Genomic DNA, 24,980 nt, shown 5'->3' on the forward strand with positions numbered 1-24,980 from the left:
CTGAATCAGACCTCTAATCACTCTCAAACGCCTGGACAACTGTGCTGTTGGCCAATCAGTTAACAAACTAGGGGCCCATAAAGTAACTAACTGGGCATGCCCGTCTGTATCAGTGAGAAAACTGACTGGTAGATTACTGTGTGTGAGAACAAAGTCACCAGTAAATTACAACAGGTATGTTAGATCCATCATCATGGTATCAAATTTCCATCAAGTAGAAAACAGTCAATCGATCTTCCAGTGATGTTTGTCTAATCTCCTGGCAGGCTACTTCCAGAAAAACCTGGCAACATAGAGCAGTTCAAGAAGTGGTATTCTGGAAGGGTAGCGGCTTAAACAGCCGGATTGCTTAAACAGCAAAAGGAAAATTAAACAGTCTCCAGAGAGGGACCCCCAGAATTTGGGGAGGGGATAACAGATAGCCCCTGCAGCGGCTAATTGCCGGAGATTAAACTTGCTGGCATAATAATCAGGATGTGGCAATAGTGAACCTTCACCTGTGAAGAGTGAAGATGTGGTATGTCTGCATATATATATATATATCACTTGCCAATTTTGTATGTATAAATAATATTTAGAGCCGGTTCACACTGAGGCGACACGACTCCTTACTACTTCGGGGGGCGACTTGTGCAGTCCCATGCACCACGACTTCGGAGCAACTTGCAGGGACTTCACATAATGGAAGTCTACGCAAGTCACTCCGAGGTCGCCCCAAAGTAGTACAGGACCCTTTTTCTAAGTAGGAGCGACTTTTTTTGCTCCTATTAGAATGGGTCCTGTAGCGGTCAATGGACCGCGAGGGAGCGCGACTTGTCAGCCTGACAAGTCGCGCTAGTGTGGAACCGACTCTTATATGCAATGTATTGCTAAAAAGGAGTAAATATTAACATAACCTAAACAAAAGATTACAATTAAACAATTAAAAAAGAGTGATGAATGAAAGCATTAGTGGGTTTATAGATTTATAACACAAATACACATACATTTCTTTGTAAAATATAATGTTACTGTGAAGTTTCTGCTTCTACAGTAGAGCATTTCCTAAACTGTCAGGTTCTAATGTTACCAGCCACCAGTACCCTGCTGTGCTAATACCAGTACATACAACCGTCATCATCGTTAGACATTATCCTGTTGCTGACAGACCTTTAGGGGTCTATATACATTTTTTCACCTGAGATTCACCTCACGTTTGCACAAGATTTATGTTTTTTACATAAGACTCTATAAGAAAATCTGAATCTTGGAAAAAAGTTGGGTAAAAACCATTAATAGACTTCTTAGTCTCTTCAGTGCTATCAATGCCCCCAAAAAGGTGGGGTACATTCCCAGATAAAAGGTATAACTATTTAAGTCAAGACGTCAAGAGACGTCCCCCCTCAGACGTCAAGAGACGTCTGAGGGGGGACATGATAGCAATTTATAAATATCTTAATGGGGATCCCAGCTTAGAAAAAAAGCTGTTCATTCGAAGGGATTGCATGAGGACTCGAGGGCATACAATGCGATTAGAGGAGAAGCGTTGTAACCTCAGGCAACGTGGGGGGTTCTTTACTGTTAGGGCTACAAGATTGTGGAATTCTCTACCACAAGAGGTGGTTTCTGCGGGTAGTATGGTGGCTTTCAAAAGACTCTTAGACTTACATCTCAAAGATCAGAACATTCAGGGGTATGTGAGATGATTACAGCCACACACACCTACACAGGTTGAACTGGATGGACTATTGTCTTTATTCAACCTCACCTACTATGTAACTATGTAACTATGTAACTATATTAGCGTATAGGTAAAAACACATAGGAGTAAATAATTACCCAAATAAAAGAAACCCCAAGCCCTTTCTCCAGTTAATTAACAATAAAGTTATACAATTCACATCCAAAAAAAAAAAAAAATGTTCTGTCTTCTGTTATCCACCCGACCAATGGATAAAGCTCCAGGTTCTACAGAAAATATCTTTATGCTTCAGTTGTCATGACACTTATCCTATGATGAAGAACTGGGAAGCTTTTGTTTAACGAAAGAATATATTGTGGGAAGGAGAAGACTAAATAACGAAAGAATATATTGTGGGAAGGAGAAGACTAAAGAACTCGATCACTGGCCTGGTGCTTTGAGAGGGGAGCTCCTCTTGAAGCAGTAATCATACTAGTATCCATGGCCAGACTTAAATTATAGGACCCACAGTACCATTTGTTTTATCTTTCATTCCTGATAACTGAATATATTCCAGAAGAAACTAAAATTACAACTAATAATAATATTTGCAAGTTAGTTTATGTAATAAAAAACAGTGACAGTACAATGTTGTTCCCCTACTTCCAGATCTTCCAGCATGTCAGATATTGCCAGGTTCCCTTGTTTTCTGTCCCATACCCGATAAGGATAGATGTATCTTATACCTGCAGCTTCCAATATTTCATGGGTACCATCTGTCAAAAAAATATACAAATTTACAAATAATAAATCAGGAAGAAAAAGTAATTAATTCATAAAAGCTTTATAAGTACATATATTTCAGAAAGGGACTTAAAGGGTGACGCTACTTTTGTAAAAAGAAATATAGCACAAAAAATAAAATAATATAGCATATACAATTGTTACACAAGCCATATGTACGTAAGGTAAATGTTTTAAAATCTACTTTTCTATTTCAATCTGCAGTGCTGTAATTATATGTAAAATTCAATGCAATAAGGCAACCTGAAGCTCTCACACTGTTGGCATATAGAAAGCATTATGGTCACGCTCAAAGGGCCATTTGTATTAAAGATAAACCGATTATCGGCAAAGCCGATATATATAGAGGGCCAGTATGCACTTTACCCAATATATCGCAATCGGCCACCAAGGTGACCGATATTGCCGATATTTCGGGAAAGTGCTTGTCCGGAGTGATGCCTGCAGCTAGAGGCATCACCCCGGTACCGGCGTCCATAGCCAACGGTCGGCTGCCTTGTAATGACAACCGATGTGGCTGAGAAGCCGCTCGGCTGTCATTACAAGGAGCGGGAGGGGATGTCCTCCCCTCCCGCCACCTTCCATGGCTTGCTCGGGTCTCCCGTCCCACTGGGAGACTGGGGCAACCAGTCTGCATGGCCGCCGAAGACCCGATCAAAGCTGCATTCGGCTCTGATCGGGTCTCCATGTAAAAACCCGGAAGTGATGTAATGAGTGACATCACTTTCAGGTACTGCCTGGCGCCAAATTAAAAAAAAAAATTACAACATTCAAAACAGCCAAACTTGGCATTTTTAATGCTTTAAAGTGCAGAGGAGGGGTTTGGGGTCTTTTAGACCCCCAGATCCCTCCACAAGAGTACCTGTCAAATAAAATTTTATTTTTTTTGTACTCAAATATTGGCCAATATCGGCCAAAACCAATATGCATTGGCCAAAATATCAGTATCGGCAATGAAAAACTGATATCGGTTGATCACTGTAAGTCTACAGTAGATATCCAGAGCACCTCCCCAATACATCAGATGTCAAGAGTTCCCCACCCTCTTTTACATCACAGTGCACCACCCTTACCATGTGCTGCTGGAAAGAAGCTGGAGGCGGCGCTGGGAAAGTAGAAAGTGCAAGGTCTGGGGGAGAACCAGAGTAGGGCTGGAGTTAGCTGCCGGAGTCTGCTAAATGCTGAGACCAGGGAAGGTGGAGATGAGGGGTACTGCAGCTGCACAGAGAGGGGCAGGAGCTGTATGAGGAGTTCTGACCTTGTATCTGCTGCTGACTGCTGAGACAAGGTGGGGGTTTAGACAAGGGGGATGCTGCAGCTGCAGGAGAGGTGCGAGGGCCACATGAAATGGCGTTGCGGCCAGCGGGCTTTGTGCTTAACACATGTGCTATACCCTTTCAACCTATGGGGTTTTGTCTTTATTTTATGAAACAATTAAACAAAATTGGGAGTGCCCAGCAGTGTCCCCCCTTGCATCCAGGAGTGCCCTACTGGCTGGCAGTGGATGCAGCCTCTGCTATGATATACACACTGGTACATGCACTGCCAGCTGTGGTTTGATGCAGGCTGGATAATAAAATCTTGTAGGCCAGTTTAGAGACCCCTGGGTTAGCTAATAAGTAGTATAGACTTTGCTCTTTCATTGATCATTATTATGTGATAACATCACTAATAATAAAGAGAAAAAAAAAAACACAGCTAGTATACAATAAAAGGTCACCAAGGCAAAGAATGTATATAAAATATTGTATATCCGGATAGATTTGGCAGTGCTGTAGAATACTTTGTAGCTCCTTTGATGCCTATCCGATAATCTAAACAAAGATTGTGTAAGTAGACAATAGAGATGCCATCCTATACAATAACATTGCGTGTGATCCAACCCAGCAAAGGGCCAAACAGCCACTTTATTTTTATTTAGTCTGAATGCCATTGGTCTAGCTTGGCTTGCAAGCTATAGTCCAGCCAGGCTGTGTTTTTTCCTCTGGCTGCTGTAGCCACCCAGCTTTTCCTGTCATGAAATAGATCCAAGCAGAGTAAGAAGAGCGGGAGTTTGAACTATCACAAGGAAATGAATAAAAATAGCAAGAAAGTGATTGATGGTGGTTGTGGGTAATGCTCCCAGTAGGCATTCTACAGTCGGAAGAAACCAAATACAATTCAAGCAGTGAGTGGGAAGTGAGCTGTATATGGGGCAATGAGAAACATGTCTCCCAAGAGCATCTTTCATTGTTTTTAGCGTGCCAAGCAGCATTTGTTTACAGATGCCAAGTTTAAAGACCTCGCTGGGAATTCTGGGAAAGCAGGATACACAAGTGTCATCACTTTGGGACTTTTGTTTTTGTGATCTTTCCTGGTTCAAAGAAAGGCATTATGAGATAACCAACTGCTCTAAATAGTCGTCTCATCGAGCCTCTGTTATATAATAGGTATTTTGCCTTTCAGTAGAGAATTCCAAATATTTGGAAAGCACTGAAGTCTGAAACAAAAGTATTACAATGGCAGCAACAAGTGATTTACAACTACAGATATAACCAATGTAACATCTGTTCAATAGAAATAAGCACGCATTTAACTTTTGTTATTAATACCATAGTAGCAGCATGGCCTGCCAGATTCCTTTTTCTCAAAATATAAAGTAAAAGCATTTGTTACCCAAAAAAAATAAATAAATAATTGATCCTGTTCCTTTAAAGCATGTTATACAGCACAGTGCCTCCCTAATTCTGCCCTCCCTTCTGTAAACTGACTACGGTTTATCATGGCTGTTGAGCCCTGACACCATGGTCAGTTTACGTGCCTCTGTCATTCGCAGCTCTCCTCTGTCTCCTCTCCTTGCCTGTCAGCTCTTGACAGTGCCCGCCCCTCCCCTCCTGCTCATGAAATTACTTTTAAATTTTCAAACAATCCTCTGTGCCTGATAAGGTTAGGCTCCCCATTGTGCGTGCCTTATAAAAAGAAATGCCGTTCTTTACCTTATGTCAGCCGCCTCTCTCCTCCTTTCCTCCCGTCCTCCTGACTGATGTGAGCAGGTTTTTTTTTTGGCCCCTTTCGCTTTAGCTATCAGATCGACAGGAGGGGAGAGGCAGCCGGTCATGTGAGCGCCGAGCGGTGCTATAAAATATGGTATTGAACGGAATTTTTTTTTTATAAAATCACATACACTGGGGCACCTAACCCTATCAGACACAGGGGATTACATGAAGACAGTACATTGGCTTAACAATCACTTTAAAGTAAAATTCCAATTAAAAAAAGGAAAAAAAAAAGTTGCCCAAAAGTATTAAAAAATAGGAAAGAAGCTCTCTCTTTGATCCAGCCCTATCCTTTGCAGAAAGTCCTCTTTGATCCAGCCCTATCCTTTGCAGAAAGTCCTCTTTGTCACTAGACGGTGTGGCTTTTCCTTTGGCCCAAGGCTATAATGGGCGCATACTTTGGGGGGGTGGGGGGAATCTTCTAGCAGCCTAGGCTTACAATACTATTGCACTGAATGATGGCCGTACATCATTATCCAGGTAAAAACTATCCACCACCAGAAGAGAAGGACTCGTGATGGCAATGGACCAGGCAGAAGACTGCAGGATTAAAGGCATGGATGAAAAAAAAAAATAGGTATGGGTATGTTCTAAGGAAGACATGTATGCATATGGAAGCAGCCAAAATACATAAGCATATTGCCCAGTAATACAATAGGGTGACTGTGCTTTGCGATTCCTCTCTCACATTCTCTGACAGTTTTTCCGAACCAAAAGAATCCCTACATAGGTTTATGGCACCAGCTATTCAGCGAAGGGCAAAAAATGAATTATAAAGCTTGTCTGAGAGTTCAGAAAAAGGGGGAGGAGAGCTGAGGTTACACTCAGTGAGGGGAGCTCTGAGAGCTGATTGGAGGGAAGGGACAAGCCCCCATCCACACAGCACACAGAAACAGAGCCGAGGCCATCAATCAGCTGGAGCTCCCTTCTCTGTGACCATTTTTATCTTGTGTCAGGAAAACTTGTCAGAAGTGGTCAATGCTGATAGCAGGGGAATGAAGCAGCAGACAGAAATGACTCTTGGTCTTCTTAACTGAGACGCGTATGCACTATAGAGGGATATACTTTGTTTATATTTAGTGGTCGTATACTGAGCCACTGCGCAGATTAATTGACCAGTATCTTCGGCCTCACGTAGTCAGCCTACCATCGTATGTGCAAGATACACCAGATCTACTTAGGGCATTATACGACAAGACTATGCCACCCAACTTCCTACTTATTGCCCTAGACATTGAGGCACTGTACTCATCTATCCCGCACAATCTTGGGCTGAAGTCAGTTAAGAAATTCCTGGACGAACGCGGGCCATTGGCCGAGGCATACAACAACTTCGTCCTCTAAGGTTTGTCCCACATACTAAGACATAACATCTTTATGTTTGATGGCTCCCACCTCATCCAGGTGCCGGGCGTGGCCATGGGCACTTGCTCTGCCCCGGCATACGCCAACCTGCACCTGGGTGGGTGGGAGTGAGATATATTCAATGACAAGGCCCTCTCTATGTACCTGAACCACATTATCGCGTGGTTCAGGTACATAGATGATGTCCTCGTCATTTGGGATGAAGGGATCGATATTTTTCAATAATTCTTTCAACATCTACAGAATTATACTAAGAATCTCAAATTCACCGTATCAGCATTCCCTATGGGAATATATTTCTACACATGCGTTTTTCTTTTATCCATACTTTCTATGTATTTATAGTATATTTGTTTTTATATATATATATATATATATATATATATATATTCAAATATATGTTCAAATAAAGAGAGTCATTTTTTAATCATATAGTGTGTTAATTGTGATAATCCTCTCTCCATTACTAGGAAAAAGATTGGGCTTTATATGGGCAATTTGTTAGTAATTTGTTGCACACTTCAGAATTCATCCTGCTGCTTTTGTCAGCAGTCACATAATCAATAGATACAAGAGAACCAGTTCCATTGGCAGCCATACATGCCCACGCCATGACACTACCACCACCATGCTTCACTGATGAGGTGGTATGCTTTGGATCATGAGCAGTTCCTTTCCTTCTCCATACTCTTTCTTCTCTTCCCATCACTCTGGTACAAGTTGATCTTGGTCTCATCTGTCCATAGGATGTTGTTCCAGAACTGTGAAGGCTTTTTTAGATGTTGTTTGGTAAACTCTAATCTGGCCTTCCTGTTTTTGAGGCTCACCAATGGTTTACATCTTGTGGTGAACCCTCTGTATTCACTCTGGTGAAGTCTTCTCTTGATTGTTGACTTTGACACACATACCTCCTGGAGAGTGTTCTTGATCTGGCCAACTGTTGTGAAGGGCTTTTTCTTCACCAGGGAAAGAATTCTTCAGTCATCCACCACAGTTGTTTTCTGTGGTCTTCCGGGTCTTTTGGTGTTGCAGAGCTCACCGGTGCGTTCTTTCATTTTAACCACTTGCCGACCGCCGCACGACTATCTACGTCGGCGGTCAGCCCCTCACAGGCAAACTAACGTAGGGCTACGTTGCTTGCTTGTGAGGGTCTAGGGAGCGAGCGCGCGCCCCCGGAGGCGCGCTCCCGCTCCCGCGTGGTCACGGACCCCCCCGCGCGTGTGACCAGCGGACCCGATGTCCGCCGGTCACTCGGCGATCGGCGGGGGAGAGGGGGAATGTCAGGCAGCTTGTGTAAACAAGCTGCCTGTCATTCTCCTCGCTGCAAAGACACAGATCACATGGATCTACTATGTAGATCCGTTGATCAGTGTCCTTACAGCTGAAGCCACAGCCAATCACAGTAGAAAGCACGCCCCTAGGGACACACACAGCCCCTCCCTCCCAAATAAAGTTAACCCCTTCACTACCAGTGTATTTTTACAGTAACAGTGCATATATATAGCACTGATTACTGTAGAAATGTCACTGGTAACCCCAAAAGTGTCAAAAATGTCAGTCAAGGGTCCGATCTGTCCGCCGCAATGTCGCAGTACCGCAAAAAAAATCGCAGATCGCCGCCATTACGCGTTAAAAAAAAAAACAACAAAAATGACAAAAATCTTTCCCTTTGTTAGTAAACGCGATAACTTTTGCGCAAACCAATCAAAATACGCTTTTTGCAATTTTTTTTACCAAACATAGGGGCGTGGCTTGGCGCGGAACGTGGATGGCCGCTTGATCTCTCAGCTCCCGGCCGGCGTGTGAGATTGAAGCTGATTTTTAGCCTTTCCCCTCCATCGACAGCCTAGCAAAGATGACGGGGAGAGCTAGTACCCACTCATCACCCTCCAGATCGCGCTCACCCCGCGGTAAGCACTCCGGTAGCACCCGCAGCATTCCGGAACTCTTCCGGCAGCCTCAGCAGGTACGCGAGGCCCCGGCTCAGACCAAGGCCTACTCGGAAGTGCTCCGAGGTACCTCCGCCCCGCAGTCTGTAACTGACCATCCTAGCTCCATGCAGCAAGGTGACCCAAACTCAGCTATGGATACGCTTGCCCCACCACAAAATCCCTCACATTTGAGGCCAGTCACCTTCCCTGAAATGCGCTCCATAGCAGATGAGCTAAAGGCCTCTTGGGCTATGGCTATAGCTGATCTTAGGAGGGACTTTAACTCTATCAACACCAGAGTTACTGAAGTAGAAGACAAAGTACTCTCCCAGGAAGATTCTATCCAAACCTTATCCCACTCAGTACAGTCCCATGACTCGCAATTCAGGGATATGCAAAGGCAACTCGAGGATTTGGATAATAGAGGCCGTCGCCATAACCTGCGCGTGAGAGGCATCCCAGAGTCAGTGGAACAAGCTCAGGTGACAAAAGCTACCATTGCCATTTTTAATGATGCATTAGGCAGGCCACCTGAAGCCCCAATCGAGGTTGAACGCCTTCATAGGGCCCTCAGGCCTAAACCGAGAGACACTGATCCCCCTAGGGATATTGTCTGTTGTTTAGTCAACTTTAAATTGAAGGAAGATATCTTAAGGAGGACAAGAGACCGTCACACCCTCTTGTATCAGGGATCTGATATTAAGATCTTCCAAGACCTGTCCCCAATAACTCTGCAACGTAGACGGGACATGAGACCCCTACTTGATCTATTACGAGCAAGAAACATCCAGTATCGGTGGAAATTCCCGTTCTGCCTGTCTGCCTCGGCGAACGGACGCACAGCCAATCTGAAGATCCCAGAAGAATTGCACAACTTCTGCAATACACTTAACATACCTTATATAGAGCTTCCAGATTGGTACAGGCCGCTCAACTCTCGGTCCCTCCGTAGATCCAACTCCACCGACGCAATTCCGGAGAGAGATGAGTTCCATATAAGACGTCCAAGATCCGCATCTCCTGGACCTGCAATACCCACCCGAAGCACGATGCAAGATAGACAAAGTCCAACCGCTTCCCCGGTTCACCGGCGTCCGAGACAAGATTGATATCTCAAGTCCTACACTCCTCAAGTGCTGAATATACTTCTGCATCCCCTCTCCCCCTTTTCTCTTACTTTTTCGCTGTCTCACTGTATCCCCCCCACAAGACATTCCTCCACCTGCCCCCTTATGTTTTTTTTTTCCACAGACTCTGATCTACATTGATGTCTTCCCATATGCTAGAATACATCACCCTTTCCAAGCTCACAGATTTCCGGACTTCTACATCCCTGGTCACAGGTGAAGATCTTGCTGATGAACCGAACTGAACCTCTCCACTGGTCGTCCCCCCGAGGACAGGACTCGTTTCTCACCTGGTTGGGTAATGTATCTAGCACCACATATGCAACCCTCCCTCAGAGTAGTTTCGCACCAACTACTTTGACTGAGCAACCAGAGACACTTGGACTTTTCTTTTTTTATTTTTTTTTCCTCCCCCTTGATACCAACGTAAAAAGTATTGGATATACCCTCTAACGCCTTTACAAATTCTGGCGGGCTGCCCGGATCTATCTATACCTTCTTCCCCCATGGTTGCAATCAATCTTGTTATGGGAGGAAACGGGGGGGGGGGGAGAGGGAGGACAGGGAAGAATGATTTTAAGATTGAGATCTTCTATACACAACATTCCAATTAAGAAACAAGCGAAATTACTACCCCAATCCAGATTGATACAATGTGATGTCTCTCCAAAATATAGCTTGGATTTACTCTGGGATCTCTAGACCCCTTTCAACTCTTATGGGGAAGATCCGGTCAGCCCGACCAAAGCATTATCTACGTATACGTAATGTTTAACATGTATCCTCCGACCCTGCTTTTCACCACTCCAATATCAATCTATCCCTAAACAACGTACCTTCTTACATTTAACTTTATGTTGTATGTTCAATATTCACCGTCCTATTCTCATACCTAATTTACCTCATTCCCCGGAAACCTCTGTTGCTCTTCGCTTCTAAACCATAGCCCGAACATCCCATTAAGGAAGGATATACTCTTCCCATATTCCTTAGCTGTAGATCATTATCCCTAGCCTATCTCACAACCACATACATCAGCTATGCTCCCTAACTATCTCCCCAATCATCCAATCCTCTCACACTAATTGTCACGATTGGAGGGGCACTTAACCCCACCACAATCACCCTCCACATGCCGGCCGGCAGTACCTTTTAATATATTTGTTATCTCGTTCTGATACTTACCACTTACCCCACAGGATAGGTTGAGTGTATTCGACGCTCTTCCTGTCAACTCTTCCGACTATTGTAAATCCAGTTAGGGTGTGAATCGTTTTCATACCCTATTTTTCGGTTTTTAACTCCTCTTACTTACCCTTACCTTACCCTTCCTTTTTCTTACTGCCCCCTCCTACATTCCCCCAACCTTCTCGTACCCCTTAATCCTCTCCATTCCCGGCGGTCTCTGCCTCCTGTGCTAACTTGGTTATATTCTCAAAACCACCACATTTACGTCCCCCGTTTTGAGGGACCAGCAACTTTTCTTGTGATGACGTCCTCTTCAGACTCCCCCAAATCTTCTCCACTCAAGATCGTATCTTTGAATGTCAAGGGTTTAAATAAACCAGAGAAGCGCAGCCAAGTACTAGACATAATGCACAAGCTAAAAGCTGATATCATATTCCTCCAAGAGACGCACTTCCACGCACAAAACACTCCTAAACTTGGCAACCTTCGTTATCCCACATCCTACCTGGCCACCAACCCACTAGGTAAGACTAAAGGAGTAGCAGTTCTCCTGTCCAAACACCTAGACTGGAAATGCATTGATTCTATTGTTGATCCTGACGGTAGATATATCCTCCTAAAGGGTACCATTTCGCAAAAACCGTTCACATTAGCAAACATTTACAGTCCCAACTCGGCACAAGTTCCGTTTTTCAGGAAAATATCATCCTTACTAGCAGGCTTCCAGCAAGGAATCACGATACTTGGTGGAGACTTTAATGTGGCACTAGATCCAATCTTAGACTCGTCTTCCGGAACAACATCTCTCCCATACAAGGCTCTTAAACAGATTAGACAGTCCCTCCATGATCTACTTCTCCATGACACCTGGAGAACGCTGAATCCCTCGGCCAAAGATTTCACTTTCTTCTCCCCGCCCCACCAAAAATATTCTAGACTAGATTATATATTCCTCTCTCAAAAAGATCTACCCCTGATCAGGAAGCCAACAATTGAGCCAATGTTGATCTCAGACCACCACCCCGTATCCTTGACAATATCAATCCCCAAAGATTTTTCACATAACAAATTCTGGAGATTGGACTCCTCACTTCTTACCCACGAACCAGACATCCAATACATAAGGCACAAACTTACTGAATATTTCTCGGTTAACAATGACGATGAAGTATCCCCCATAACTATCTGGGAGGCGCACAAATGTGTCATGAGAGGCTCACTTATCTCTCTTAAATCGTCTAAGAAGAAAGCCCTCGAAGCCCACACCCGATCCCTAATTGACAAAATCCGAGATTTAGAAAAAGCACATAAAAGCACTAAAGCCCAGCACACGTATCTAGAACTAGTCCACAATAGACAGCTGCTACTTGATGAGTTACATATTAAAGTTAAACGCAAATTCATTCTTCAACAGAAACTATTTTATGAATTCGGGAATAAAAGTAGCAAATTCCTGGCCAAAGCCCTTCAAGAGAAAAAAGCCAAGACCTCTATTCATTCAATTAGAGACAAACATGGAAATACCTACGTTAAAACTCCTGACATTGCTTACCAGTTTGAGAAGTATTACGCCCAATTATACAACCTAGACCGCGCAATCCCCGAGCAGACACAAAATTCCCTCATTCATGACTTCCTCCAGAATGCGTGCCCTAAAACCCTTAATTCCTCACAAACTAGTGATTTAGAAAACCCCTTATCGGAAGAAGAACTCAAGCTAGCAATCTCCCAACTTAAAGCGGGCAAGAGCCCAGGCCCGGATGGATTCACAGCCCCTTATTATAAGACTTTCGCAACCTTACTTTCCACACCACTGCTGAAAGCGTTCAACGCACTGGCTTCTCCCCCTTATCCTCACAATAGACTATTAGACGCTCACATCTCCGTGATACCCAAAGAAAACAAAGACCCTTCCTGTGTGTCCAATTACAGGCCTATCTCTTTATTAAATGTCGACATAAAACTCTTTGCCAAAATCATAGCAAACAGACTTCTCCCCCTGATCCCCCAGTTGATAGATAAAGACCAGGTGGGCTTTGTCCCTGGACGTGAGGCTCGTGATAACACGATTAAAGCCATCAATATCCACCATTGGATAACTTCAAACAAGTTAAAGGGTTTCATGCTCTCTCTCGATGCCGAGAAGGCGTTCGACAGGCTCGACTGGAACTATATGGCAGGTGTTTTAAAACATGTAGGCATTCCTGACCGCTTGCTCACCCTCATTCTTGCCTTGTACTCTACACCCTCGGCCTGTGTGAGGGTCAACGGGAGCCTGTCGGGCGCCTTCTCCATTGGAAACGGGACGAGACAGGGGTGCCCCTTGTCCCCGATCCTATTTGTTTTAACCCTGGAACCCTTTTTACGATCCCTTGCGTTAAACCCAAACATATCAGGAATAACTGTTTCACATCGCACATATAAAATAGCGGCTTTCGCCGATGACATTCTCTTATTTCTTAGTAATCCTCTTATATCCATCCCTTCCCTCCTGCAGGAATTCAAACTCTTCCAAAAAATTTCTAATTTTAAAATCAACTTCTCGAAATCGAATGCCCTCAACATATCCTTACCCAAAACCCTGGTAGACCAATGTAAATCCAACTTCCCCTTCCAATGGACACATTCTTCAATTAAATATCTTGGTATCCATCTTACTAACAATTTGACTGACCTCTTCCCCACAAATTTTCTCCCAGTACTGCAAACGATTAGAGATGATATTAAGAGATGGTCCAAACCGCATTTTTCTTGGTTTGGCCGTGCTGCCATCATTAAGATGAATATTCTCCCACGTTTACTCTTCCTTCTCCAGGCCATCCCAATTAAAATTCCCAAAACTTTTTTTAATTCATTCAAATCCCTCTGCACTAAATTCCTGTGGTTTCAGAAAAATCCCAGGCTTTCTTTCGCCCTTCTGTCTAAATCGAAAGCAGAGGGTGGTATAGGTCTTCCGGACCTCCAGAAGTATCATTGGGCCTGTCATATGACAAGAGTTCTAGACTGGATCCTACACGAACCCAACAAGGACTGGGTAGTTCTGGAAAAATCCTTTTGTACTCTACCCCTTCGTACTATTCTCTGGTCTGCAAAAGATCACGCCCCCCTATCACTAAAAAAACACCCCCTCATACATGCAACTCTATCTTCCTTCAGGGACGCTTGTAAGCTAACAACGATCTCTTCGGCTCCTGGTCCTTTAACCCCGATTAAACTAAACCCGGACTTCCTCCCAGGGATGTCTCCTTCATTTTTGAATAATATATGGCATGATGAACACATTGCTGCTTTTCACTTCTTCGAGAAGGGAACATTTTTGGACCGCGCTCAAATTAAATCTAATGCATTATCCGCCCCCATCCCCAGTTGGTCTTATTTTCAGATCAGACATTTCCTCAACTCACATAACCAATCTGGTGAACTGTCGAGAGACCTTTCTACATTTGAAAAGTTATGTCTACACAATTCACCCAAGCGCCATCTCATCTCTATCACATATAATCTCCTGATTACAGATCCACAAGGTAATATCAACAAAGCAAAACCAAGATGGGAAACAGATCTCAACATCTCCTTCTCTGATAAAGAATGGGAAAACATGTCTCAGATCACACATAAAGCCTCACTTAATGTTTCCACACAGGAGAACTGCTACAAACTATTAACTAGGTGGTACCGAACCCCAGCGCTCCTCCACAAATTTAATCCTAACATCCCAGACACATGCTGGAGGTGTCGTTCCGACACGGGAACCCTCCTCCATATCTTTTGGACCTGTCCAAAGATCCGTCCTTTCTGGAACTCAATCCGTGACACAATCACTAAAGATCTGAATATAGATATCACCTTCTCACCCGCCCAGTTTCTACTACACTGTACTGAAACCCCTCCTCATAGATACTGCAAATCCCTCATACCTCATCTGCTTAATGCAGCCAAGGCATGTATCCCGCCCCATTGGAAATCAACCAATCTGCCTACAAAACAGGAATGGCTAAATAGAATGGATAAAATTGCTAAATTAGAAGAGTTGATAGCTATTGCCCGTGATAGAACAGATTTATATGCTAAAATATGGGCTCCCTGGACCTTGTTCCGTGGGTCTTATTCTCAAGCTTCTTCTTCCAACATACATGGAATACCGACCCAGCCTATGAATAATAACTAATGATACTCCTGCTGTTAACCCTTCAAGATTGCTCCACATCTCATAGGGATTCTTAGGAAAACATATGGCTAACCCTTTTTGTCCGACTGGACTCGGGCCCGTGGATCCCTCCCGCCCCTACACAAGGGAAGTAGTGGGAGTGGATCTCGGATCCGTCTTCAGTTGATAATTTACTAACCTTGATATTCACCAGTTGCTTGATTTGGTCATCCTCAGATTTATCAACCGCTTTGGTTCGGAGGCAGGGACCGCCGATGCCTTCCCTCCCTCCCCCTTTACCCTACCCAACTACTCCCTCATCCTCTTCTACCTACCCCTCCTCCCTCCCCCCCACTCTTCTTCCCCCTCTCCTCATCAATTCACACAACACTTCCCATTTCTGGTAGGAAGTTGGACCCTGATCATAGGAGACTCCAACTCCCTATGGGAACATACTTTCTCTCATGTGATCATATTAATGATTTCTTTTTTTTTTTCTTTACGATTCTAACCTTTCCAAACCCCACACACCCAATTCCATCAGGAATCTCTGTTTAAAATAAGTACGTTACTTTTATACGCCTATTGGATGAATCACCCCCGCAACAATTTCGCTTAGACGTGACACCGAATGCCTATACTCACCCTTTTTGTTTTGTTCTGTTTAAAAACTGAACGGGAAATCAGCCCTTGAAAGAATGGTTTCATGATCCTCCGTTTTGTAGGCTTAAAGAGTTATGGAGGGCAGAATATTATTGTTACCTACTTTGTTTCAGCTCGTTAAGCAATATTCATGATATACTGCTTTTCTTTGTATGACATGTTGTCTTTCTCATGGAAACCATGCTAGTTAAAGTTAAAGTTGTTGACAAATTCTTGTTTCTTATACGAAGAGATTGTATGTTCTGTATACTTTCTGACAATTTCTAAATAAAAATTTTTTGGAAAAAAAAAAGAAAATGTTAAAAAATTTTGATTTTTACATTTTTTTTGGGGGGAATTTCATATAAAAAAATGTGAAAAATATTGTTATTTTTGCAAAATTGACGCTCTTTTTTTGTTTATAGTGCGTGATCAAAAAATCGCACAGGTGATCAAATACCACCAAAAGAAAGCTCTGTTTGTGGGAAAAAAAGGACGCCAAATTCGTTTAGGTACAGCGTCGCACGACTGCGCAATTGTCCGTTAAAGTCACGCAGTGCCGAATCACAAAATACCCCCTGGTCGGAATGGGGGTAAAATCTTCCGGGGCTTAAGTGGTTAAGGATGTTCCAAACAGTTGATTTGGCCACTTCTAATGTTTTGCTATCTCTCTGATGGGTTTGTTTTGTTTTTTCAGCCTAATGATGGTTTGCTTCACTGATAGTGACAGCTCTTTGGATCTCATATTGAGAGTTGACAGCAACAGATTCCAAATGCAAATAGCACACTTGAAATGGACCTTTTATCTGCTCCTTGTAAATGGGATAATGAGGGAATAACACACACCTGGCCATGGAACAGCTGAGCAGCCAATTGTCCCATTGCTTTTGGTCCCTTAAAAAGTGGGCGGCACATATACAAACTGTTGTAATTCCTAAACCTTTCATCTGATTTGGATGTAAATACCCTCAAATTAAATGAAAATCTGCAGTTAAAGCACATCTTGTTTGTTTCATTTCAAATCAATTGTGGTGGTTTATAGAGCCAAAAAGATTAGAATTGTGTTGATGTCCCAATATTTATGGACCTGACTCTATATTCTTATGCCTTTGGGACTGTGTTCTTTTCATATAAACTTTTTTTTACTCTAAATAAATGTGGAATAACTCCTTTTAACTCATGTTGCTGTTTATGTTTGGGCACATTTAAATCCCCATATCCAGGATTGTTCGACACACCCCACTTCTTCCCCTTTTCCCTTCCCCTCCCCCTTCTTTTCCCCATGAATCCCCCACTATTTTCCCACCATACCTGGTTATATATACACAGTTCTTACAATTTTGAGGGGACGGTGACAGAATTTCACAGACAGAGCTTGTCTCTCCATTCAATTTTTAACTTTCTATTGAAGTGTTTGTAAACTGTAATGTAATAAATTATAATTAAAGTATTTGTAAACCCTTACTTTAAAACAACCCCAACAAGTTTAGAAATTAAAGGCAAAACATATAGTAATACTATACACACACACATCATTATAAATATATATTTTTTTAATAAGTGCTCCTATAACCTCTGCTCTCAGCTGCATAAGGGGCATGGAGAGGTGCAAGTGAGGAAACAGCAGTAAACTTATCTTCCCAGTGAAGGGCTTTTCAGGAGGAGGTGCGTCAGCACAAGTCTTACCATTGGAGGACAGGTAGGCTATTTTCCCAACACAGAGAAAAAACTGACCATGCTGGGAAGGATATGCTTTCATGCATAATGTGGTCAGTTTGAAATAGGAAAGCTGAGAGACTTACAGGATCGCCAGGTATTTCACACAAAGGAAGGATTAAAAAGAGAACAGGATACATTTTAACACATGTACATGGTACAATATATCAACTATAATGCATATCAGGAATATGAAATGTTGGGGTAATATATTCTTTAACTGTCCACAGTAATAAGCCCAGCAATTACACAAGTAGATAGCATCAAAAGACAAAGTATAAATATTATATAGCCCACAAGGTGTATGCATTCTGTATAAGGATCACAGATCATAAGCCAACTCATAATATTCCTATTTTTGGATGAAACATTTGAAGAAGAAATCTGTGGTTTTTTTAAGTCAAGTGATCTTGCAATAGATACTATAATTAGAAATGTAAGATATTTTCTCGTAAAAGTAGGATTTCCTAGGTTACTTCCCAAGTCAACCCATTTCAGTTGAAAACTGCAGAGAAACAATTAGTAATGACAGCAGCTCAAAGACAAGAACATAAAAAGGGTTTTTTTTTGCAGGACGCAGTTAGTTGAGGTCACAGAAAAAACTACTTTTCTTAAGAAATATTTGTTGTCATTGGTATGGGATAAGAGATGAAGTGATAATATTCCCATATACATTCTTACTAAAATCTGAATATAAAATCTGCGAATTATTATTTAAAGTGTAACTAAATGCAATAATATATTATAGCTTACCAGTCCTTAGATGTAGTGGCTCCCTTAGTTACTTTTTCATGCTAAGTATATTTTCTGTAAGTGCGTAAATACTTATTAATCCTGCCTGAAATTCAGTGTTAGCAACTTCCTGCGTATTTAACTGAAATCTCAAACAATATTATTAGCTCTCACTAGTTCTCTTCTATGAACAAGAATATCTCCCCTCTATGTTATAAAGATGAGGATATGAGGAGATGTTTGTAGTCAAAATCCGCAGAGCAAATAAAGCAACAGTGCTGTTCTTCCACAGATACAAAGAAATGAATAGGAGGAAAAGAGCAACCCTAATATTAACCCGCATCCCAAAATAGCAATACCAAAAGGCAATTGACCCCCAGGGATTTTGTGAGTAAACAGAGAATGTGTAACAAAAATATTAGAGTAAAAAATATCCAATTTTATTAATCACATACAAAATCCAAAAATTAAAAAAAAATAGCATAAAAACAATGCCTAAAACATACGAAGACCATGTATCACCTTACCCTACATGGGGTGATCAGTCTAGTGAAAGACCCCCTAGGTTCTACGAAGTATGAAACCATGTGAAGGCAAACCCAACACATTTCTGGGGAAAAAAAGGTCGTTCTCTTCTTCAGGGTATTAGCACTGTCTCAAATTGATCATATAAAGAAATGATATCGAAACATCCTACATCCTCATACAATGGCATATGTGTGTCCAGCTAGTCACCAGATAGGATCGGGAATGAATCCCAAATCAGACTACTCCACCTTCACATGCATGGATCTCTTATGACCAAAAACTTGTAAAGCGAGTGATCCAGCCAGCAGATCAGAAAGTCAATTTTGTGTGGAAAAAAGACCAACCAAGCTGACACTCTCCTAATCACATCATAAGCAGAGTCATCAAAATGGCTGATGTGCAATGTAGCATACACTCCCTTCACACGTTTTTGGTCGCAGGCGATCCATGCATAGTCTTGAGCTGCCTGGATATATGGATATGAGGGGTTTTGATTCAAAGCTTGTCGGCCTCTGTGGAGGTGGCGAAGTCCAATTTGGGGCTCATCCCCACCTTATCTGGTCACTGGCTGGACACACATATGCCATTGTATAAGGCTGCATGATGTTTAAATATAAGTTGCCTACATGATCTATATGAGACAGTGCTAAAACCCTGAAGAAGGGGATGACATTTTTCCCTCGAAACACGTTGGCTTACCAGCCCATGGTTTCATAGTCTGTAGAACCTAGAGGGTCTTTTACTAGATTGCTCACCCCATGTAGGGGCAGGCAATATATGGTCTCTGTATGTTATAGACATTGTTTTTATGCTACTTCATATCTTTGGATTTTATATAAAATTGGATATTTTTTACACTGCGATACTCTTGTTACACATTTTCTGTTTACCCATGAAATCCCTGGGGGTCAATTTCCTTTTGGTATGGCTCTCCCACAGATACAGTACAGTGAGTGAGTGTTGTCACCCTAGGACAGAAAGTGTTACTGGAAGGATCACCAGGTGCAAAAAAGAAAAACTAAAAGATATAGCTACCCCGACTAAGGACTGGTAAGCTGCAGTATATTACTACATTACATTGCAATAGAGATTTGATGCACTTTAAGCACTGTTGACACAGACATCATGTTATAAATGCTAGTCTGAAAATAAATCTATGCAGCAGTTTCTAGTGTTGAATACAGATTTTAACAACTGATTAAAGTAAAGGTTTACTGTTACAGTAATAAAAACCCTATGTGGGTTCTCCCACCCCCTCCTAGCCTGTATGCCATCACACAAACTTCAAATGCAGCATGGACCCCTTCCCAATGTGACCTGGGAGTGTTTATGTCCATTATTAGGCTAGATGACTGGGAGTGCCATTAACTGAATTTTTCTTTTAAACCCTCTCACCTCAATGTCTTCTGCTGAAAAACCAACACAGAACACAGTTTGCATCAAGACAGACATATTGGGTTCTACTCCCATATTATGCTGGAGAAGGAAGAGCTTGGAAGGAGAGTTCAATACAAATTGATCTACAGGTGCATCTCATATAATTAGAATATCATCAAAAAGTTAATTTATTTCAGTAATTCATTTCAAGAAGCGAAACTCATATTTGCAGTATTTCCAGCGCCTCCCTTCACTTCACATTTTGTTATGTTACAACCTTATTCCAAAATGGATTAAACTCCTTATTTTCCTCAAAATTCTACAAGAAATACCCCATAATGACAACATGAAAAAAGTTTGTTTGAAATCTTTGCAAGTTTATTAAAAATAAAAAACAAAAAAAACCCCATATACATAAGTATTTACAGCCTTAGCTCAATACTTTGTTGAAGCTCCTTTGGCACCAATTAAAGCCTCATGTCTTTTTGAATATGATGCTACAAGCTTGACACACCTATTTTTGAGCAGTTTCCCCTACTCTTCTTTGCAGAACCTTACAAGTAAGGTTAGATGGGGAGAGTCGATGCAAAGCCATTTTTTAATCTCTCCAGAGATGTTCATGTCAATTGATGCCAAGTCTTGCTGGAAAATGAAATCAGCATCTCCATAAGGCTGATCCTGGTAGAGGGGTGCACTGACTTTGGACTTGATAAAACACAATGAACCAACACCAGGAGATGACATGGCTCTCCAAATCATCACTGACTGTGGAAAATGTTCCATTTCATTTGGAAATCAAGGTCCGAGAGTCTGTAGGAAGAGTGTAGAGGCATCCAAGTTGCATGAGGTCCAGTGTGAAGTTTCCACAGTCCGTGATGATTTGTGGAGTCATGTCATCTGCTGGTGTTGGTCCACTGTGTTTTATCAGGTCCAAAGTCAGCGTAGCCCTCTACCAGGAAATTCTAGAGCACTTCATGCTTCCCTCTGCTGAGCAGCTTTATGGAGATGCTGATTTAATTTTCCAGCAGGACTTGGCACCTGCCCACACTGCTATAAGTACCAATACCTAATTTAATGATCATGGTATTACTGTGCTTGATTGGCCAGCAAACTCGCTAACCTAAACCCCGTGGAGAATCTGTGGGGTATTGTCAAGAGGAAGATGAGAGACACCAGACCCAGCAATGCAGATGAGCTGGAGGCCGCTATCAAAGCAACCTGGGCTTCATTAACAGCTCAGCAGTGCCACAGGCTGATCGCCTCCATGCCACGCCGCATTGATGCAGTGATTTATGCAAAAGGAGCGCCGACCAAGTATTGATGCATACTATACTGTACATGGACATATTTTCAGTAAGGCAACATTTCTGTATTAAAAATAGTTTTTCTTTTATTGACCTTACGTAATATTAAAATTTTCTGATATACTGAATTTGGAGTTTTCACTAGCTGTAAGCCTTTAAAATGAAAAGAAAAATGCTTGAAATATATCACACTGTGTGTAACGCATCTATATAAAATATATGATTTTAATTTTTAGAATTGAATTACTGAAATAAACTTTTTGATGAGATTCTAATTTTTAGGAGATGTACCTGTACTTACCCTATTTTTAAACCCCTTTTTAAAGTAGCCCTGCAAATATGAAGATTGTATTAAAACCGATGCACAGCTACACTAAATCAATGATGACACAAATGCAGTACATGTGTGATTTTATTTCCTTTTTTGGTTGATTGTACCCAGAGCTGGATTTATCATTAGGCACACATAGCTTGTGCCTAAAGGTAGCAGAACCAAAGAGGTAGCTTTGCCCAGTACATTTCTTGGCATCATTTTTTTTTCCTGTCATCAGACATCTCTTATAAACGTTATTAACCTCTTGCCGACCGCCGCACGACTATTTACGTCGGCAGTCAGCCCCTCACAGGCAAAGCGACATAGTACAACGTCGCTAGCCTGTGAGGCTCTAGGGGGTGAGCGCGCGCCGCTGGAGGTGCGCTCCCGCCCCCGCTCGTTCACGGACCTGGTGTCCGTCGCTCACTCGCTATCGGCCGGTACAGTGGGAGAAAGGCAGGCGGCTAATGTAAACAAAGCCGCCTGTCATTCTCCTCTGTGTAAGTGCAGAGATCATACGGTCCTGCTATGCAGGATTGTATTTCTCTGCAGTTGCACACACAGCCACATCCAATCACAGGAAGAAGCATGCCCCTAGGGACACACTTAACCCCTCCTTCTTAAATAAAGTTAACCCCTTACCTGCCAGTGTAATTTTTACAGTAACAGTGCGTATGTATAGCACTGATTACTGTAGTAATGTCACTGGTACCCCCAAAAGTGTAAAAAATGGCAGTCAAGGGTCCGATCTGTCCGCCGCAATGTCGCAGTCCCGCAAAAAAAAAAAAAAATGCAGATCGGCGCCATTACTCGTTAAAAAAAACCCAACAAAAATGACAAAAATCTTTCCCTTAGTAAACGCAATAACGTTTGCGAAAAAAATCAAAATACGCTTTTTACGATTTTTTTTACCAAACATATATAGCAGAAAACAAATTAGCCTAAAAATTTTAAAAACATTTTGATTTTTATATTTTTTTTTGGGGAATTTCATATAAAAAAATGTAAAAAATATTGTTATTTTTGCAAAATTGTCGCTCTTCTTTTGTTTATAGCGCATGATCAAAAAAAAAAAAAAAAAAATCGCACAGGTGATCAAATACCACCAAAAGAAAGCTCTGTTTGTAGGGTACAGGGTACAGCGTCGCACGACTGCGCAATTGTCCGTTAAAGTCATGCAGTGCTGAATCGCAAAATAGGCCCTGGTCAGGAAGGGGGTAAAATCTTCCGGGGCATAAGTGGTTAAATATTGCCACAATATTTACAAGAAAATGTATTCTTTTAAAAGAGTTGACACTAGGAGAGGTGACTTGCTTTGGCCATCAAAAGTTGTATGACTACAGACTCTAGTGGCCCTTGTACCTTATTTATAATTAATGCCAGATTTTTAATGATGTCTGTCCTCACTTACAAAAGTGCATGACATCAGTCATTAAGTAAGTGAGATTTTTAACCAAGCCCTTCAGATCCATATTTTTCATCAAACGATAAAATATATTTTATATCATGCTGTGATACAGGTTGATGTCTTTAAAATGAGGATAAAACATTATAATATAAAAACTGAAACATACCACAGTCAGGATGAGGAATACAGACTGACATCTTTGGGTTCATGCTGTACCAATGACTGAGGAATTCTATGCCAAGTCTAACAGCTCCTGTGCTTCCTGGGGTTTGTATCCCACCAGCCTGGGGTTAAAAGCAGAACAGATAATACAATTAGTTTTAGAAATATGGGGAACGCTTTGGACCAACTACTGCGTGATAAAACATGATAGATAGTATAAGGTTAATCCTTATTTAATACAGAGCTAATCTACAAGAGTAAAAATATATTTTTTTAAATAGTATATATTTATATTTAGAAAATATAAAAATCAGAATAAAACAATATATTAACCTATAAATATGTTTGATCACCTATGTGAGTAAAAACATAGAAATGTACCCAGTAACAATTCCTTTATAAACATCTACACAGTGTCCAGGTGGGTGGGAGACAAAGCTTTCTCAGGCTGCAGAACCGTGACGTGTCCCAGTGATCCATAGTGCTCTGTTTGAAAGGGGACAACTTCCTTCCTCTGCACAAAGTAAGGATCCTAGACTGCTATTCCTCCTAGACACCTTCAGTCCTTCAGAATCAGAGGCAAAAAGTCCCTTAAGGACTAGGAGCTCTTGGTCCCCTTTAGAAAAATAGCCCAATCTGTTGTAAACTGATTGCAAGAGTATCTCCTCTGCTTTGTAGAACTGCTCTTAGCTCCATTGCCTGCAGAAATTACCAGTTTAACCTGGCTACTCCAAAGATCTCCCAGGGCATGGGTTAGAAAGGGTTAAATACTGTCCTTCAGAAATCCTGCTACATTTGGCAATCTTTCCGCTTGTGAATCCCTGGGTTTGCTGATGTACTCACTCTGTCCTCCTTAGGTAAGATTTCTCCTCAAACTGAGACACTGATAGGATCTTACCAAGCCAGCTCGAGCCTGGCCTGGAGGCAGAGCCTTCCTAGACCCAGGGGTTTCCCTCCATGGCCACTGACAGCCTCCTCAACACTCTATTTTCCACCCGACTCCCCTGCTGTCTTGGCTCCACCATATTTAAAGGGCTGACCTAACCTCCCTGCTATGACATTCTGCTTGGGGATTGGCAAGGTTACCTCAAGTATGTAGAGCAGTACCTTCTGGCCTGCACTCACTCCATTCTAGAAGCTTCTACCAGCTTCCAGGTCCAGGGGGAGGAACCAGACACCTGCCTTTGTAGAGCCATCCAGCCTGACCCACAATAACTCTGATCCAATTTCAGCCGACCATGAGTCATAACTTAAAATTGCCTGCACTAACACTAGTAGCACACTAGAGGGTGCTACACTGTTTTAGCCCAAACTGGCTGGTTGGGCAACTGTAGCTGGTGAGTATATGTCCATAAGGTGGTGGGAGGCTGCACTCTACAATCTGAAGCCATGTTGGTGGATAAAAGGATATAAGAAATTTGATTAAAAGTGTGTGAATCAAGGACTAAAGATTATGTGGACTAGGGTTCATTAATGGCCACTGTTTGGGTGTTTATTAGATTGTTACTTGGTACATTTCTTTGTTTTTACACACATAGGTG

General features: G+C 42.1%; 1 protein-coding gene across 2 annotated transcripts in view; it reads right to left on the reverse strand.

Moving 5' to 3' along the window:
* The window catches only part of LOC309552440 (aspartate aminotransferase, cytoplasmic-like), a 67,051-nt gene that overhangs the window by 25,619 nt on the left and 16,452 nt on the right, over nucleotides 1-24,980 (reverse strand). For both annotated transcript variants that reach the window (XM_082253397.1, XM_082253398.1), the window contains 2 exons: nucleotides 23,444-23,561; nucleotides 2,324-2,436 (listed from right to left, as the gene is read on the reverse strand). In XM_082253397.1, the coding sequence (XP_082109523.1) occupies nucleotides 2,324-2,436; nucleotides 23,444-23,561 (231 nt within the window). The remainder of the gene's footprint in view (nucleotides 1-2,323; nucleotides 2,437-23,443; nucleotides 23,562-24,980) is intronic.

This window comes from Pelophylax lessonae (genome assembly GCF_965119305.1).
Source record: "Pelophylax lessonae genome assembly, chromosome: 4".
In the NCBI taxonomy this organism is placed as follows: domain Eukaryota; kingdom Metazoa; phylum Chordata; class Amphibia; order Anura; family Ranidae; genus Pelophylax; species Pelophylax lessonae.